Source organism: Xiphophorus couchianus, chromosome 9 (assembly GCF_001444195.1).
Source record: "Xiphophorus couchianus chromosome 9, X_couchianus-1.0, whole genome shotgun sequence".
In the NCBI taxonomy this organism is placed as follows: domain Eukaryota; kingdom Metazoa; phylum Chordata; class Actinopteri; order Cyprinodontiformes; family Poeciliidae; genus Xiphophorus; species Xiphophorus couchianus.
In genome coordinates this window covers 3,107,008-3,123,744 of record NC_040236.1, presented here as the reverse complement: position 1 = coordinate 3,123,744, position 16,737 = coordinate 3,107,008, and the positions used below count along the sequence as shown (strand labels likewise).

Here is a 16,737-nt window from a genome sequence, read left to right as displayed (position 1 = left end):
TGACCCTTGCAAAAATGCCTTACTAATAAAATATTTAGCATAAAGAAAATCTAAAAGATGTTGTGGACATTCAGTTAATGAGTCACCTTAAAGTTCTTTGATGGTTGTAAAATAGCTGTGATGTTTGATTCTGGAGAGGAAGAGGTGGAAAATGTTTTTAGGTTGCTGGTAGCCCATATTTAAAACCTCATCCTTGGGACTCGCCCGAGTCACTAAAACCTACCTGGTTCAATAACAAATGCAAGTTGCAAAATAGAGAACGAGCGACCGTTAACAGGTGTGCTCTGTGAAACTAGTTGGCTGTAGGCTGCTCAGTCTGGCTAATTCACAGGGGGAAGAAGGGTGGGACACCTGGATGTAGGCCGTCAGATAACCAGGCGAATCGTTTCTCGAAACCAGCTTAAACAGAGTTTACTTCAGTTCTGGACAGGGTAAATCCCAGCAGATTTAGGAAACTCAACGGACCCGTTAGACGGAGAGCTGGTAGCACATCTCCCCTCTCAGAAGAGGAAGTACGAGAGTGAGAGAGTAGAGACAGAAAGGAGGGGGGGGGGTGTTGCGCAACAACAGTTTATTGGGTTTTATGGTTTTATGTATCCACATCTCCGCCACCTCTTCTGCACACGCTGCGTTTACTGGGACGTTCTGGCTCTGGTGTCAACGTACCGTATCTCATGCAGCTTCACCACTTCGTTGACCAGCACTACCAGCAGCGGGGACAGGGAGGCCAGCAGCCACACCTCCAGGGGAATGCTGGCCAGGCTGAAGGTCAGAGGGCTGCTCTGGTCCCGCCACAGCTGGTAGTCCACTGTGGCCTGAACGCCCTGGCCCAGCAGTCTGGTGACAACGTGAGCAGGTTAGGAACTGATCTCAAGAGGAGCTGTGTATGTGCTGGACATGAGGAGGAGGACTTACACCACGGGCACAGTGAGGCACCACCAGGTGTTGTTGAAGGGAGTCTTCCTCCACAGAGGCTGGGAGCGGTGGACGTAGCTGAGGGAGATTGCCACTGAAAACAACCGCAACACTCTAAATGCACAAAGAACACCAACCGCGCTGCGCCTGTGTGTGCAGTGGTGGGCATTTATCGTATCGCTAAGTATTTGTATCGGGATAAATTTCTCAGGATAAAAATTTGGATTTATTGTCACAATAAATCTAAATTAGTTTGAAACCCCACAAAACTGTCCGCATTGCTGGAATTGTTAGTGTTTAGTATTTTCTCCACTGTTTGTTCAATAAATATCAATACATTTGAGAATATGATTAAATTCAGTCACTGTGGGGAGCTTTGTGATACAAATCACTTTGTTACGTGACTGGTCACCTAAAGCAGCTGATCACTAATGATCAATATTTATGTTTTTGTCTGATTGCTGTGTCATGCAGTGGCAGCTAGAAAAGAGGTAACACATTGTTTTTATTGTCACTTTCATCGTTATCACGATAATATCACTAAATATCGTGGAAAAACTTTGCGTCCATTTTGCCCCACCTGTGTGCAGCACTAGAAAACCAGCCATGAGCTTCTGGGTCAGCAGCAGGCCGTTGGACAGATCACCAAACCACTCCAGAGGCTGTTGTGATGAGCTGCAAACACACACACACACACACACACACACACACACACACACACACACACACACACACACACACACACACACACACACACACACACACACACACACACACACACACACAGGTCAGACATGTTTGATATTTCATGTTTATTACCGATTCGTCTCCTGGTACATACCTGGCTGTGAATATGGAGCTGCATGTTATGGAGTTGTTACTCAGGGTGAGGTTGGTGCCAACAGGGCACACAGTCTGCAGGGTGAAGCCGAACACCAACAGGTACACACACACCGAGAGGCCGAACTTTAAGAAGAAACAGCCCAGGAAGTAGTTCTGAGTCTGGAAGGACGGGAGAAGAAGAAAACAGTCAGACTCACCGAGAAACGTTCTGGAAATTTTTTGTGCAGGAAAGAAACTTTTCCAAGAACTTTGATGAGATGTTTCTGTCAAACCAAAACATGTTGGGATTTTTTATTCAGCCAGATTAAAACCAGCTCCAGCACTGCCTCTGCTCTCAACTCATTTCTATTCAGAGGTACTTTATCATTCTTAACAGAAAATGAGGAATTGTTGTAACTCCTATTATCCAGATTTCTTCAGCGAGTTGTTAATGGTGGCGGCTGTGGACAGAAAGGATCGCCTGTAGCAGTCTGTATTACAGCCATTCTAAAGAAGCTTCTGACTGAAGACACTATCTAGCTGTATGACAGTCTGATGAAGAGGATGCTCAGGGTTGATCCTCCTCCTGCTTAAAGCCTGTGATCTTCTTCATCACTAACCACACACACATCTCTGATACTGATTCTCTGTAGTTTGCTCTTCAGCCTCTCCTTACTGTTTATAATTTTTACTTTAAGTGTACCCCCTAATAAACCCCTTGTCCCTCCGTCAGTGCTCTACTGGGAAACCATCTCAGTGTTTTGGTTCTGATGGTAATGTTCACACAGACATTTATATGACAGTCAGTCTGTTCATGTGGCTGGCACAGAGCGTCCCAGTCAGTAACCTGAAACAGCCCTGAACCTTCTACAGGTTCATCTAACCATCTTCTTACATTTAGCTTAAATGATTCTGGTCTAGATTCTAGTACAAAATTAACTTATAACAAACTACAAAGGGCTTGTTTTAAGTCAATAATTCCCTGATATTGATGAAAAACTATTTGTTCATATTGGCAGATTATTTCACCCCTAATATGGAGAAAATGTCTTGTTATAAGTGAAATAATCAGCCAATGGATTTGCGGAGTGAGTTCAGGTATTATTTGAGATTTTGAAATGTTGATCAGCTATCAGGTTATAAAATAAAAAAACACTTGTTGTTATGGTTACACATCATAACTTACGGAGCCTCTAGGACATGGGGAATTTTTTTTTCTTGCGTTCCCTTGCAATACATTTGCGTTTCCTCACAAAACTGTACTGGTCAGTTATGCGGCATAATTGAATACTGTAAGCCTTTCTTACGGTGGGCGCCGTACTTTTTGCTTTAATATAAGGTTATTTGAGGTTTTTCCATGAATGTTAATATCTCATTGTGAAATATCTGAAGTTTTATATCTTTCTTTAGGGTAGAAAGGCACCACAAACCTACGATATAAACAGAAACTTTTCGTAAGTAGGAAAGAAATAAAAATACATTATAATTTAGACTATTTCGGAGTTATTATCGCGGGTAATAAATCATCTGACAGTTTTGATTGTGTCTCTGTTGTGTTCGTAGTCTGAATGGTTTAAAGAGCTGCTTTCAGTTCCATCTTAGCCTTAACAGACATAAACATGCAGTGAATAAATCGACTTTCAATCAGGTTTTTTTTTGCACCAAAGACTAAATAATAATAAACACATTTTATTATTAAAAACACGACAAACTGGGGTGCTGTGCTGGTCAGTACAGTACTGTGAGGAAACGCAAAACAAATTTTTTTCCCATGTCCACTAGAGGGCTCCGGAACAACTATCCAGCAGTAAAAAAAAAAAAATGTTAAAAATCGCCAAACATTCCAGCTGTAGCAATATTTCCAAAATCACAGAGAACAACTGTTCAAAAAAAGCAATGTTTCAACCAGAAAAAGAGAAACAATTAAAAAACATAAAAATAAAAAAGAATCACAATGAAAGTAACAAAGCTTACCCCCTTTCTGAAAGAAGCACACGTTTCCATTACTGGACCTGGAGTGACCAGTAATGGTCACAATTTTGTTTTCTATTACAAAGCTCCTCTCAGCTCATCCTACCTTCTTTGGGATTGAATCCAGGTTCTTCCCTGTGGCAACTGTCATAACCGAATTGTCCGGTGGCTTTCCCAACAGTGACACACTGCCAAAACAAATTCAACGTTAAAACATTTGACAGATCAATTAATGCGACTGATTCATCATCGACATGCGACGTGTGTATGTACCTGAGTAAAGGGCAGCAGAAGCAGGACATCCAGAGGATGTCAGTGGTGTTCATGGGAGGAGGAAGCTGAGCGAGGCAGGCCAAGAACTGCACAAAAACACAACACACACTTTCAGATGACGCATGGCACAGACAGGCCTGACATTTCTGGGGTTTACTGTCCCACCTGAAGAATGACCAGACTGAGCTGGCACTGCAGCAGGAAGAGAAAGCACTTGCGGATACTAGACGTTGTGTGTCGTGCCTGCAAAGTAGTTCAGCAAAGGTAAAAATCAGTATCAATTGAAGATGTGTATGTGACTCAGTGACTGCTCGATGTGACAAACCTGCTCTATGAGTTTAATCAAGCTAACGCTGTTTCCCTGGTGGAAGGAGACGGAGCAGCCCAGGCTGTTCAGCTGTCCTGACAGTCTGAGAGGAGAGAGTCCTTCAACCTCTCCGCTGAAGCCTCCTCCTGTGGCGTAGCCAAAGGTCTCCCATGAGCACTGAGATGGATACAGAGGGTCCAGCCCAATGCTGCGGAGCCCAGAGAGTGGACAAAATGGCGTCAGCTGATGCGATGGGGACGATTCGGATGTGCTCGGCTTCAGAAACGTTGTGAAAAATGTGGAGAATGAAAGCCACCTCTGTACCTGAAATCGCTTTGCAGAAAGAGGCGGCTGTTGCGGAAGTTGGCGGAGCTTCCCAGACAGCAGGTCACCTCCCTGTTCTCCTGCATGATCTTCATCATCTCACACATGGCTGCAGAGAGGAAGACCAGCCACAACATTTCAGTTTAGTTTGTCCCATGGATAACAGAGTGGGCCTTGATGACTCGGAAGATTTACAGCTCTGGAAAAAGTGAAACTGAACTGAACCCCATTAGAAACCTCCTGGTTATTCCAAAGATATTGATTTCTGAACTCTTCGAGATAAAATATTAGTATTGTTGTTTCTAAATGAATATGAACTTGTTTACTTTGCATTATTTAAGGTCTGAAAGCACTGCATCTTTTTTGTTATTTTGACCATTTCTCATTTTCTGCTAATAAATACAAATGTTTTGCTTGGAATTTCAGAGAAGTGTTCATTTTACTCAAACATATGCCTATGACAAGTAAAATCAGAGAAACTGAAACTTAATTTTCTCCAGAGCTGTATATATATACGGAAGAAGACTGGAGCTACTGAGAAAAATAAAAACTAAATATTAATTCTGACTTTTCTTTTCAGAATTCCAACTTTAACCTCAGAATTCTGACATTTGATCTTAGAAGATTGTCTTTTCCGTGGCCCTCGTCCATGAAGCTATTCTCTCTTTGTGCTGATCTCTGCCTTTGTGTAAAACATGGTTGATTTGTTAATCATTTTGTCAAACAGGTTGACTGATTTGTCTAACAGATGTTTGACAAGTTCTTACGTTTCTGTCAGAACAGAACGCTTCAAATCCATGAAGCGAATTGAACACAGCAAAAACCAAACGGCTCGTCCGTTGGCTATATTCTTGACTTGTTTATGGTTTTGGGGAGAGTGTAGAGCTCTTCATGTGATTCTATTGGAGAAATTGAAAAATACAGTTCAAGTATTCAAATAGTAAATGTTATTGATTTTTACCCAGCTGCTGTGGAAACCCACAGCAGCAACAATTACGTGCTTAACAATAAGTCTTTAACAGTCTATATCAATGTAAATAGTTCTATACTTATAATAATGTTTAGTTTGGAAATGATATGAAGTTATTTCTTATAATCTTTTTATCTTAGCTTCTGTAAGACAGGGTACAAAAAAAGCACAATTCTTATTTCAGAGGAATGACTGAATTTTATTCTAGATTTATTTATTACTTTTGTGAAACCAGGACTTGGACAAACCAAATCCAAGCATCAAATCAATTCATTCAAATGATTAAAAATGCTATTCTAAAAAAAAAATGCAGTATTTGATTAAATACATATCACGGTCTTCAGGCTCCATGTTAGTTTTGATGTTGACGTCTTTGTGCTTGAGCTAAAAATGCAAATGAATGAAACTGTAGAGGTAAAAACTCTCCTCAGTCTCCAGAAGGATCATTAAAAAGCCTGTGGATAGTCAGACACCTGGAGGCAAAGACTCACTGTCGGGGGTGCAGTCGGTGAAGAGCGGCACTAAAAGAGGCACATTGTCGATGTTCTTCAGATGAGGACGGACCTGGTGGATCCCCCGAGGCAGCTTGGCCTGAAACAGAGCGCAGCATGTCAGCCAGAAAACAACAGCCTGAGTCAGGACGGCGCTGGACAAATCCAGTTACAAACGATCTGAAACGTTTCATTAGCACAGAACGCCTGGCAACAAAGGCAGAAGGTCTGCTGAGATGAGCCCTGCTGCATAATGTGACTGAGGTGATGATTACTCTGTTACAATCCTCCAGGAAGCTTGGCACGTCGCTGTCTGTCGGCTGGAAGCTGGCCCGGTCGGACTGGGCCTCCTCCTCCTGCAGCAGCGGACCCTCCGCCTCGTCCCGGGAGTCTTCAGGACAAAAACGCAGGAAAATGGACACAGTACAGATGATGACAGATCTGTTATATTGTTGTCATTGCCTTGATGGGACCATTCCAGTTTCTAAGTGGTAACAGCAGAGATCAGAAGTCAGTATGGCTGCTAAGCCTCTGACTGCAGGGCAGAGCACCAGCCTGGGTTTGACAGCCTGCAGCAGCACCGAAACTTCTTTTTGGCAAGCTAGCGTCTCTCTCATTGAATACAAAAAACATAAATAAAAAAATCGCGGAGAGGGACAGCCCACATACCCTGGTGGAGGTCTTCGTGCAGGGAGCCGTGTCCCGGGCTGGACGGAGGCCCCTCACAGGGGCCGTCTCCGTTTGGAGTCAGAGATATGTGACAGTTCCAGCCTGTCTCTAAACCCATCTTCTCTGCAAACACCTGCACACGCACCCATACACACACACACACCCCAACGCACTCGATGAACCCACAGCAACTTAGCTTTAACACACTTTATGTGCCAATATGGATATGAATAATTGTCCCAAAAAGACTAAAGTCGACATGAAGGACAAATCATAACTAACAGAACAGATCTACCTGACACACTGCCACCATGGGAGGAACAATTCTACAGCTCAATGCTTTCACATTATGTCCAACACTTCTTCCAAGATGTTTGCTCACCTTGCTGCGCAGCTCATCCTCCATGGAAAAATACACAAAGCGGATGCAAGCAGTGACCAGCGCGTCGATGAGACGGACCGTGTCCAGCTTGGCCTGGAATTGAGACGACACCATCCCCATGAAGATCTGTCCACTCAGCGCCTGGACACAGTCCTCCCGCTCCGCTCCCTCTCCGATCCCCTCTGACAGAAACACACAGAGTCCATCAGAACCTCGGCCTGCGGGTCTGAAGGCCCCGCCCCGCCCCGCCTTGTCCCACGCCCACCGTCTGAGCTCCAGCTGTTCCTGCACAGGTTGTGTTTGATGGGCGTGGTGGAGGGCAGCTCAACGCCAGAGAACAGGCAGGGACCGAAGGCCAGCTCCACACACTTCCCGTTCAGCTGGCCGGACAGCGACACCTGCATGGGTTTGTAGGAAAAGGCGGAGCAGTAACCTGACAGGCAGGCACGCTGGTAGAAGTCCAGCACCTTTTTCCTGTAACACAGAGGGGAAAAAAATTAAATAAAAGAGGTTAGATGCTCAGAAAGACAAAAACAAATGTGAATACCAGCCTGAAACTCCAAAAGCAGACCTGTCTGAGCCTGAAAGGGGGTAGATATCAGTTCCATCCCAGAAGTCAGTGCAGGCCTCTAGGATCAGGTCAGCTGAACCATGTGACAGCATCTGGACGCTGTCTGCAACAACACACACACGTTTTTATACCCACAGAGCAGCTGGCACGGGCCATGCACACACACCATGCAGGACTTACTGGAGGAGGAGTCTCGCACACACAGGGACATGAGGTGGGAGATGGGGGGCTGGCGCTTGGTGAAGGATGGGAGGCGACGAGAAGTGAACTCCTTGGTCTTCTCTCTGGATGGCAGCTGGTAGAGGGTCAGGTGGTTCTCCTGTTTAAACAGCTCCCTGGCTCCAGGAGTGAAGCCTGAGACACGAGCAGCAGGACAGACATGATGGGAAGTTATTTACACATGCATAGTCTGCATATTATACACATCCATGAAAAAGGTCTGTTCTAAAAAATAAAGACTATCCTCGGTTCAAAGCTGTTGGCTCATCGTCGTCTCATCGTCTGTGTGTTTTTCTATCATATTTAGATGTATGGATACTAATAGTCAATTTTAACGTTACTAGACAATTAATTTTATATTACAAGCAAACAAGCAAAACTAAAAAACAGAAGTTTTTAAATATTATGTAAAATGCTACTTTAAAGAAATGCTGTTTCTGCTATGGATAAATCATATCCACTTATTACCACTAAGAAAAGCCAAAATCACATGAAAGTAAAAGATATCAAGTCAACATGATCAGATCATCAATACTCTGGGATGTAGCAGGAATCAGGGTTCAGTAAATAGCTTGGGTTTAAAGTTACAGTACGCTTCAATCAGGACAAGAAAAAATATGTATTTTTTAACTTTAATCTTCATTAATGAGTTACAACATTTTATTTCCTTTTGGAATTGGTAAAGTATTTTTGAATTTGAATTCAACATTGAGCAAAGAATGTTAGCATGTTCTGACAATCAGTGGATTTTAAAAGTATGATCAAGAATTTAAAAACATCTGCTTCTTAAAATGAAGAAACATTTATTTTCCAACAATAAAGTCACTAGAAAATGGTGAGAGTTGTTGTTCAGACAGCTTTGTGTTAAAATTTAGTTATACAATGTATTCCATAAAGTTCCAGTCCAAAGTACAAGGTGTGACACTATGAAGCACCCACTGAGAGGCTGCAGGTAAAACCCAAAAAAGATGCATTACCAGAGAACAGGAAGGACATGTAGACGTGCAGCGCTGCATGTTTTACCAATCAGCCTGGAGAGCTCACAGAGGCCCCAGGGAACGTAGACGGGCAGCACGGAGCCGTGGCTCTCCTGCAGGGCCAGGTTGGACAGATGGTCTGAGAAGCGGCACAGCTGCTGGGTGACCCCGGCGTTGCACAGGTTCAGCATGATGTTGAGGCCCAGCGGCTTCAGAGAGGGCAGGTGGCACTGCCAGGAGAGATCGTCGAACTGGATGCTGGTCGGGTTCTGCTGGTCCTGAGACAAGCTCAGCATCTCCAGGTGGTAGTCGCACACAAAGTCCTCTGCCTCGGCTTCTGGACAGCCCAGAGCAAAATCCTGGACGACCAAAACCAAGATACAGAAGAGAGAGATGGAATCCTCACATAGGGCTAAACCTAACATTTTTCATAACCCTAGAAGATTTTTTTTTTTTTCCTATGCTGTTTGGCCCATTGGGCTTTTGTTTCTTCCTGCAGTTACTATTATTATTTTTCTAAATATCTTTGATCTGTATTTGATTTGTGCAAACTAAATCAAACTAATTATGGAATATGAATGCATCAACATTATTAACTAGATTAATTTTCTTGCAGCTGCATACACTCATTTCTTAGACGTCTTATTTTGAGATCTCCTCACATGTTGTTGCACATTAATGAATGCTGCAGTTTGTTTTCAGTTGGGTTTTTTTAGTGCCAGCTGTTTCAGTCTCGCTCCCCGGCCTGTACCTGCTCCTCCTCGCCTCCCTCGGTGTCGTGGCTGAAGCTGACGTTGGATCCAGAGTGATGTTTGGTCCGGGAATGTGTCGTGGGCTGAACAGGCCGCCGGAGTCTGACCGTCTCAGATGGGCGAGCCGCGTCATGCGACGTTGTCTCAGTGGGCTCGGCTGCGTCCCCCAGCTGGACGGCGGGCTCCTCCGGGGGACAGAGCAGAGTCTCTGCTTCTTGAGACTGCAGCAGAAAGAGGATGTTAAGAAAGGGGGAGCTAGAGTAACTCACAGTCTGTCAGGTAGACACCTCATCCCGGTCATCTTCGGTTTCCATCCGGCAGTAGGAGTTCACCGACAGGTCGTCTCGGAGGTCGTCCTGGCTGCTGTGAGGCGGTTCCACTCTCCCACTGAAGAACAGAACCGTCTCTGGACTCGGGTTTGGCCATGACAGGACGCCCTGCTTGTCCACGCAGCACAGCACCTGCATACGGAGGGTAAAACACAGGATGAACCAAAGGTAAAAAAACATGAAACCATAGCAACAAATCGACAGCATACTTCCTCCTTCCTGCATTCAGCAGAATTCTGACATTTGAGCTGACTTTCCTGTTATGCGAGATAGGATGAATTGTTTCACGATTACACTGCATCCATATTTAAAAGCTAAACAGTATCTCAAAGCATGACACATCCACCTCCATGCTTCATAGTTGGTATGAGGTTCTCTTCCTGGATTCCTGTGTTTGATTTATGTCAAACATGTCCTCTGTTCTGTGTCCACATGATTTCATTTAGACTCATGACTTCAGAAGTTCTGGTCTTTGTCTGCGTTCTCTCTGGTGACCTTCATGTTTCTCTCAGACAGTAAAAGTTTCCTCTTTGCACAAAACCCAGGAAGGTGAAACTTGTTCAGTAAAGTTTAATCCTCATCTCATATCCATCAGGCATTTACCGCAACAGTCAAGAATTACTTCATGTAGAGGAAACAAAACATATATGTAAATCATACCTAACTATAAGTCACAGGCTCAGTAAAACTATGAAAAAACATGCAACTTGCAGTCCATAAAATATGGTAATTGTCATGTATAAATAAGCAGAGCTTTTTAAAATCACTGAATGTTCAAATTTCATTGAAATTTAGTTTGATATTTTTTTTATCTGGAGTAATTTTTGTACAAACATTAAAGTGATTATATCATAAACCATGGTATATCTAGAAGTGAAGAAAGAAATCAAAACTTGGCCATAAAAACAAGAGAAGGCCTTCAAAGAGTCGTACTCACAGTGACAGAGCCCAGAGTGTGCAGCAGGCTGGAAGTGTAGCACAGAGTCTCAGATTCTCCCTTCAACACGCCAACCATGTGTCTCCAGACACAGCGCAGCAAATCCTGCATCCGTAACAAATACCAGCAGGTTAAAATGACACACCACCAAAACCAAGAAACCTCCTAATAAAAGAGCAGGAGTTTGTTACTGAGGAGAATACTTCCCAGCTCTAAATCACAGAGAATTCCTTCATCAGTTCTGAGATGAGAGTAAAGCCTGTAGAGTACAAGTCAAGGAGGTGAAGTGGTCAAAACAGGCATTCAGAGACTCAGGCTCCGATTGGATGGAATCAATGAAAACTTTTCCACAGGAAGAAAAAACAATCACAAAGAAACCATTCAGTATATGGACGCTTTAGCTTTCCAGTGCTAACACAACATGGCAGTCAGACTTAGCAGTGAAACTGGACAGTTTGTGTTGAGTATAATGAAGAAACCACACTGTGCATCCCTATGTACAGATCCAGCTCTCAGTGATCTGAAGTCATGTTTGGTTTTCAGAGGGATCTGCTTGTATTCTGTACGGCTGCAGAATCCTCCTGACCCAAATGTTCGGAACACCAAAAGGTTTCCAGGTAAGTGACTTTATTTCACTTTATTTCTGCTCCTGCTAATAATGATCAGCTAACACCACTTCAGTGAAATCTTTTCATAAGAACAGGTTCAACTTGTAACATGATGATAAGTGGACTAGAAACACTTTACTATTCTGCCCTAGACTGTTAGGAAAGGCTTTGAGCTTCTCCAACTGCTAGGTCTATGTTTATCAAATGATTTTATTTAAAGGCATATTAGTATATGTAAAATAAGTCTCTTTAAAACCTTCCAGTGGTCTTAGTGTGGTAGATGTCAGACAGCAGGGAAATGGGGGGAATGTCCCATCAGACCGTCAGTTCCCGAAACCACACACTCAAAAAAAAGAGAGAAAAAAAATTGGTAAAAGTACATTCGGGGTCAGTACGACCCCACCAGGTAAAAAGCTCATGGGTCCAAATGACTCCATTTCTTAAAACCGTGGGAGGGTTAAATAAGGTAAATATTTTTTTTTCTGCTAGAGGAAAAACTCAGCACCACCTTTCTCCTCTGCTAAGAATAGTTCAGTAGATGTTAGATGTTGAAGGATTATGCTGGGACCAGACTGTTGAGTCTTGTCTGTAAAAGTTTTTTCCCCCTCAAAGTATGAACACAGTCCTGTACCACCTGAGGAGATTTTTGCAGGCTTTGAGTCAACCCTTAGTTTAATTTAGTCATCCTCTTCTTTAATCTTTTAGCACAAGGGTGTCAAACTCCAGTCCTGCAACTTTTAGTTGTGCCTCTGCTGCACCACACCTGAATAGAATAATTAGGTCATTAGCAAGGCTCTGGAGAACTGATCTACACAAGGAGGAGGTAATTAAGCCATTTCATTCCAGTGTTTTCTACCTGTGTCACATCTAAAAACTGCAGGACAGCGGCCCTTGAGGACTGGAGTTTGAGACCTGTGCTTTAGCAAGATTGTTTGTGGATTTGCTTATAGTTTTGTTCTGAAGTCTGATTGAGAAAAACAGAAGGCCAGTCTGAGAATGTCCTTCCAGACTGTTTAGTCTGTTTGGTTCCCACAGTTCCAGGACTGTGGGAACTGTAGCTGCTGAGTTCCAAACTCTGTTCCCAATCAGGTGCACCACAGTCTAAGACTGGACCACAGACTATTGCCATAAAATCACCAGAGTTTTAGACCAGAGTCACGTTAAACTTTGTGATCTAGTTTTTTGTCACAAATTATTCTCACCTGAATTATGAATAGGTAACTCAGAGCCTTCTTATGACCCAATAGTGGAGAATCTGAGGTCATCTTTGCTCGACGGCATAATGTAGCACATTTAGAAAAGGGGAAACAGTAACAAATGCGTTTGAAACATCAGATCTATAAATAAAAAACCTGTTTAAAATAGGTAAATATATTGCAAACATAAGATACAAAGAATATTTCTTTGTAATATTTGTTCCTGTTAGAACAAAACAAAGGACGGAGGGTCAAAAGGGACAAAATTAATTCAATAAATCATTAAATAAATGTACCATGGTGACGCTGCAGGAACAGGAACCATGAATAAATACACACTTAATTATCTGCATTAGCCATTGTACGTTTGAATTGTTTTAATAACTTAATGACATACTGAATAAATTATCTAATAAATAAATTATTTAAACATTTTTATGTTACATTTAATTAATAATTTAATGATGTATTTTTTTATTGTCCCTTTTTACAGTCTATGTAAAAGTACCAGTAAAACTCATTTAGATATTTTTTTTGTCATTACAATAGAATGACAAGAAACTTTTTTTCTTTACTTTTGGTTTTGTTTTTCATCATTTTCCACAAATATCTACATCCCATAGTAGAAAATCAATCCATCCTCTATGGCAAGTTTGATGTTCTTCTTTATTATAAAACCTAAAACTAGAAATAAAATGGCGGCTTTTTAAAAATGAAAGATTTTCTACAATTTCCTACAGCTTTTTCTCAAAAAATTGTAAGCTGACTGCTCCATGCAAGTTTGGTGCATTCAATAAAAACATATTAACAACATAATAAAATATGTCAGGACTGTAGTGTGGATCACCAGCACAAAGTCTTAATTACCAGTCAGGTTCATGAACAAGTAAGCCACTGTCTCAAGTTAATATCTCTACCATATTTCACATGTTCTATGGATTCATGTGGATGGATGAGCAGTGAGATTTGACTAGAAAATGATGACAGCCAAAGCGTTGCAACGACAGCATTCTGAGCAGAAGCTGAGAGAAACAGAAGCATGCATGGAGAGAGGGAGAAGCGCCTGTAAAACATGGACATCCAGAGGTGCTTGGTGAAGATGGACAGATTACTGATCCATACATAATGTGACCCAAACGGTCACGGTTAGGAAAACTGTGGAAAATTACTTTGCAAAAATCAATGAAACAAAAAGGAACCCACAGGATTTTAAGCAAAAACAGCAGTGTGATATAGAAAGTGGCCCGAAACATAAATTGTTGAGTATTTTCATAGCAATACAATTAAAAGATAGAAGCTAGCGGTAATGATTCAAAGCAGTTGTGGGTCCACAAGGGGGAGCTGCAGGACGGTGAGCAAATAAAGACAAGCAGGTTGAGGGGTCAGCCAGGAGTAAAGCAGGTGTGAGGTGAGCAAAAGCAAGACAGAGAAGGGTTATACCTGCGAGGAAACTGCTTCGGTGTAGCTGCTTAGAGTGTCCTCAGAGAACTTAGCAAGCTAGGGCAAAAGAAGAAGCTAGTTAAAACCCAGAGGGAGGCTGGCAGCACACCTCCTCTGTGTGTGTGTGTGGGTGGGCGTGTGTGTTCGAGGGATGAATCCCTCCGCACTGGGCTCATCACAAAACTTACAATTTCAAAACTACTGAAGGACAAAAAACAGCTTCCACCAACCACCTATGTTTACCAGTCTATTAAAAGGGAAGTGGAAGTTCCTGCAGGACCAGAGGTGATCAGGCAGGTGACCTCTGGTGCCTTAAAACCAACAATTATCACCCACAAGCGTGCTTTAAGCCACACTTTAGGTTTAAGGTGTTAAATATATATTTCTACAATATAATGTAAGGTCATTAAAGGTTCAATGTTTTCATGCAGTAGAGAAAAAAAAGTCCAGAGAAACTATTTGAGTCAAAATGATCATATCGGATAAAACAACACTGACGGTCATCCTTAAGACAGCGGTTTGTTAAGGACCATTTGGAAGAAACATTTGTCCCCAAGCTTTTCCATCCTGGCTGATGTCATGAGATGCTGCTTCAGTATTTCTACTGTACATAATGTTTTCTTACGATGCTACTTATATTGTGAAGTGCACCATGATGAGCCTTGCGAATCTCCCCAGTGTCCATGTGACCACAGGACATGTGTCCAGACATTCAGCTCTTTGTCCCCGAGTCCATTTGCAGTCTGGAATCAGATCTCATTTTCTTGTTGCTTTTGGAGTAATTAATGGCTTCTTCCTCTCTGAGTGGGCTTCCAGACCATGTTGGTGCAAAATCTTGTTCTAACTTGCCAATTCCGATTTTGTCCAATAGTGATTTGTTTTTAATAATTGATACTGTCAGGTGTCAACTTTATGCCCCTTCAATGTTCCAATCTTATTTTAATGAAAAACGTTGAACAATACCTGTGAAACAATAAAAAAATGCTTTAACTGCACCTGGGATAGTGCTCTCCCACATAAATGAAAAGTAGAGAATTGCTGCTAAACTACTAAATTAACAAAAGTAAACAATTATTTAGTTTAGTCTTTCATTTTTCACATTTTAAAAACAAACATACCTTGAACAACAGGTCAGATTGCACAAATGTTTGGAGCTCTTTCCAAAAATAATTTGCTTTTGTCAGAAAGCCTCTTTATAATTCCCCTAATCTTCATCAGGATTTTTCTGAGTCCCCAACAAGCCTGGGGGGTTATCGGGTTTTATCCCCCCCTACGCCAGGCTAAGCGATGCTTATTCTTATTTTAAAAACTTTTTTTTAATACACCAGTAATCCTGACCTCCATGCATGTTTTCCACGCCCCGCTCTGCTGCACATTCAGCGGTGAGGCGGAGTAATTCCTGAAAGAAAGGTTTGTAGTTGATGCATTGAACAGGGCAGGAAGCCGGGTGTGCACCGGTCACACTGTCAGTGCCTTATATTTCATTTAATCATATTTTTTTGTCGTTTAAGTATTGTCAACAATGTCTTCTATCAACGTTGTTACTGAAATGTCATATTTCTTTTCCATTTCCTGTCGACTTGACATTTTTAAACATAAAAACACAGTGGCCTGCTGGTGGACCTGGCTTAGGAAGTTTTCTAGGGGAAACCCTGTTCATCCACAGGTTCAGTACTGGACTGTGGCTGGATCGCTCCAAAACATCAATATTACTTCCAGTCAGAAAAAACATTTTTGGTCACTTTAGCCAGGACTATGGATACTTTGGGGCTAACTGTAACAGTATTTACTATGTCAGTGTGTGTATGTGCGCATATGTGTGTGGGTGTATGAGCGTGTGTGTGTGTGTGTCCTACCAAGCCAGCTGGAGATGCGCGACTGAACTCAGACAGGACTCTGGCCTCTCCAAAGGCATTTACCAGGACCCACATGACAGGGAAGAGCAGCGGCAGGATGGGCAGCACAGCCATGAGCTACAGCACAACAACACACTGACACCTTAGTCCACTCATCCTGTCATTAATCTGAACTGTTCACAGCAAATGATGAACATTCCTGGGTAGTTCCCAGGAACCAGGGGAGTTTCCTTGGTCCATTCTTAACGCCCCACATTTATCAGGTCAAAAACAGATCAGCAGGGTAGAAATTTGGTCCTGAAATAGGCTCTGGTCAGGATATTTTTAATTTAGCTGGAACTATTGGATGGGGGTTAGTGGAAGGAGAGTTGGTTGAATTTGTTCAACATTATCATTTAAAATAGTCCACTGCCATTATTGGAAGTCAACTTTTACTGTAACAGATTCTAAGTCACTGAGGTCTGTCAACAGCCAAATGTGGAGAAACAGGGAAGTAATTCCTTCATTCAGAGAAAAACAAACCTCTATGGACCATTTATAGATTATAGAAACGATGAGTTGCAGCTACAGCGGTTTAAGCTAGTTCGGGACTTGTCTCTCGGGTTTTATTCCTGCCAGTATCAGTGATCGTTACAAACAGTGATCGCTCTGATTTCTTCCCCTCATGCAGGTTAAAGCTCTACACGGAGATCTGCCATCTGCAAAATCCCTGTTAAACTTTTTCTAGT

General features: G+C 42.4%; 1 protein-coding gene across 2 annotated transcripts in view; it reads right to left on the bottom strand.

The window, feature by feature from the left end:
• The window catches only part of tmem94 (transmembrane protein 94), a 36,565-nt gene that overhangs the window by 9,362 nt on the left and 10,466 nt on the right, over positions 1–16,737 (bottom strand). The window contains exons 10-31 of one of the 2 annotated variants that reach the window (XM_028027907.1): positions 16,010–16,126; positions 14,154–14,210; positions 10,910–11,014; positions 9,931–10,104; positions 9,643–9,864; positions 8,938–9,250; positions 7,876–8,049; positions 7,696–7,798; positions 7,390–7,598; positions 7,125–7,306; positions 6,743–6,875; positions 6,349–6,464; positions 6,074–6,173; positions 4,613–4,721; positions 4,307–4,496; positions 4,147–4,224; positions 3,982–4,067; positions 3,815–3,896; positions 1,757–1,917; positions 1,496–1,590; positions 916–1,009; positions 667–837 (exon numbers count right to left, since the gene is read on the bottom strand). In XM_028027907.1, coding sequence (XP_027883708.1) covers positions 667–837; positions 916–1,009; positions 1,496–1,590; positions 1,757–1,917; positions 3,815–3,896; positions 3,982–4,067; positions 4,147–4,224; positions 4,307–4,496; positions 4,613–4,721; positions 6,074–6,173; positions 6,349–6,464; positions 6,743–6,875; positions 7,125–7,306; positions 7,390–7,598; positions 7,696–7,798; positions 7,876–8,049; positions 8,938–9,250; positions 9,643–9,864; positions 9,931–10,104; positions 10,910–11,014; positions 14,154–14,210; positions 16,010–16,126 — 3,071 coding nt within the window. The remainder of the gene's footprint in view (positions 1–666; positions 838–915; positions 1,010–1,495; positions 1,591–1,756; positions 1,918–3,814; positions 3,897–3,981; positions 4,068–4,146; positions 4,225–4,306; positions 4,497–4,612; positions 4,722–6,073; positions 6,174–6,348; positions 6,465–6,742; positions 6,876–7,124; positions 7,307–7,389; positions 7,599–7,695; positions 7,799–7,875; positions 8,050–8,937; positions 9,251–9,642; positions 9,865–9,930; positions 10,105–10,909; positions 11,015–14,153; positions 14,211–16,009; positions 16,127–16,737) is intronic. The other variant, XM_028027908.1, reaches the window with a different exon arrangement.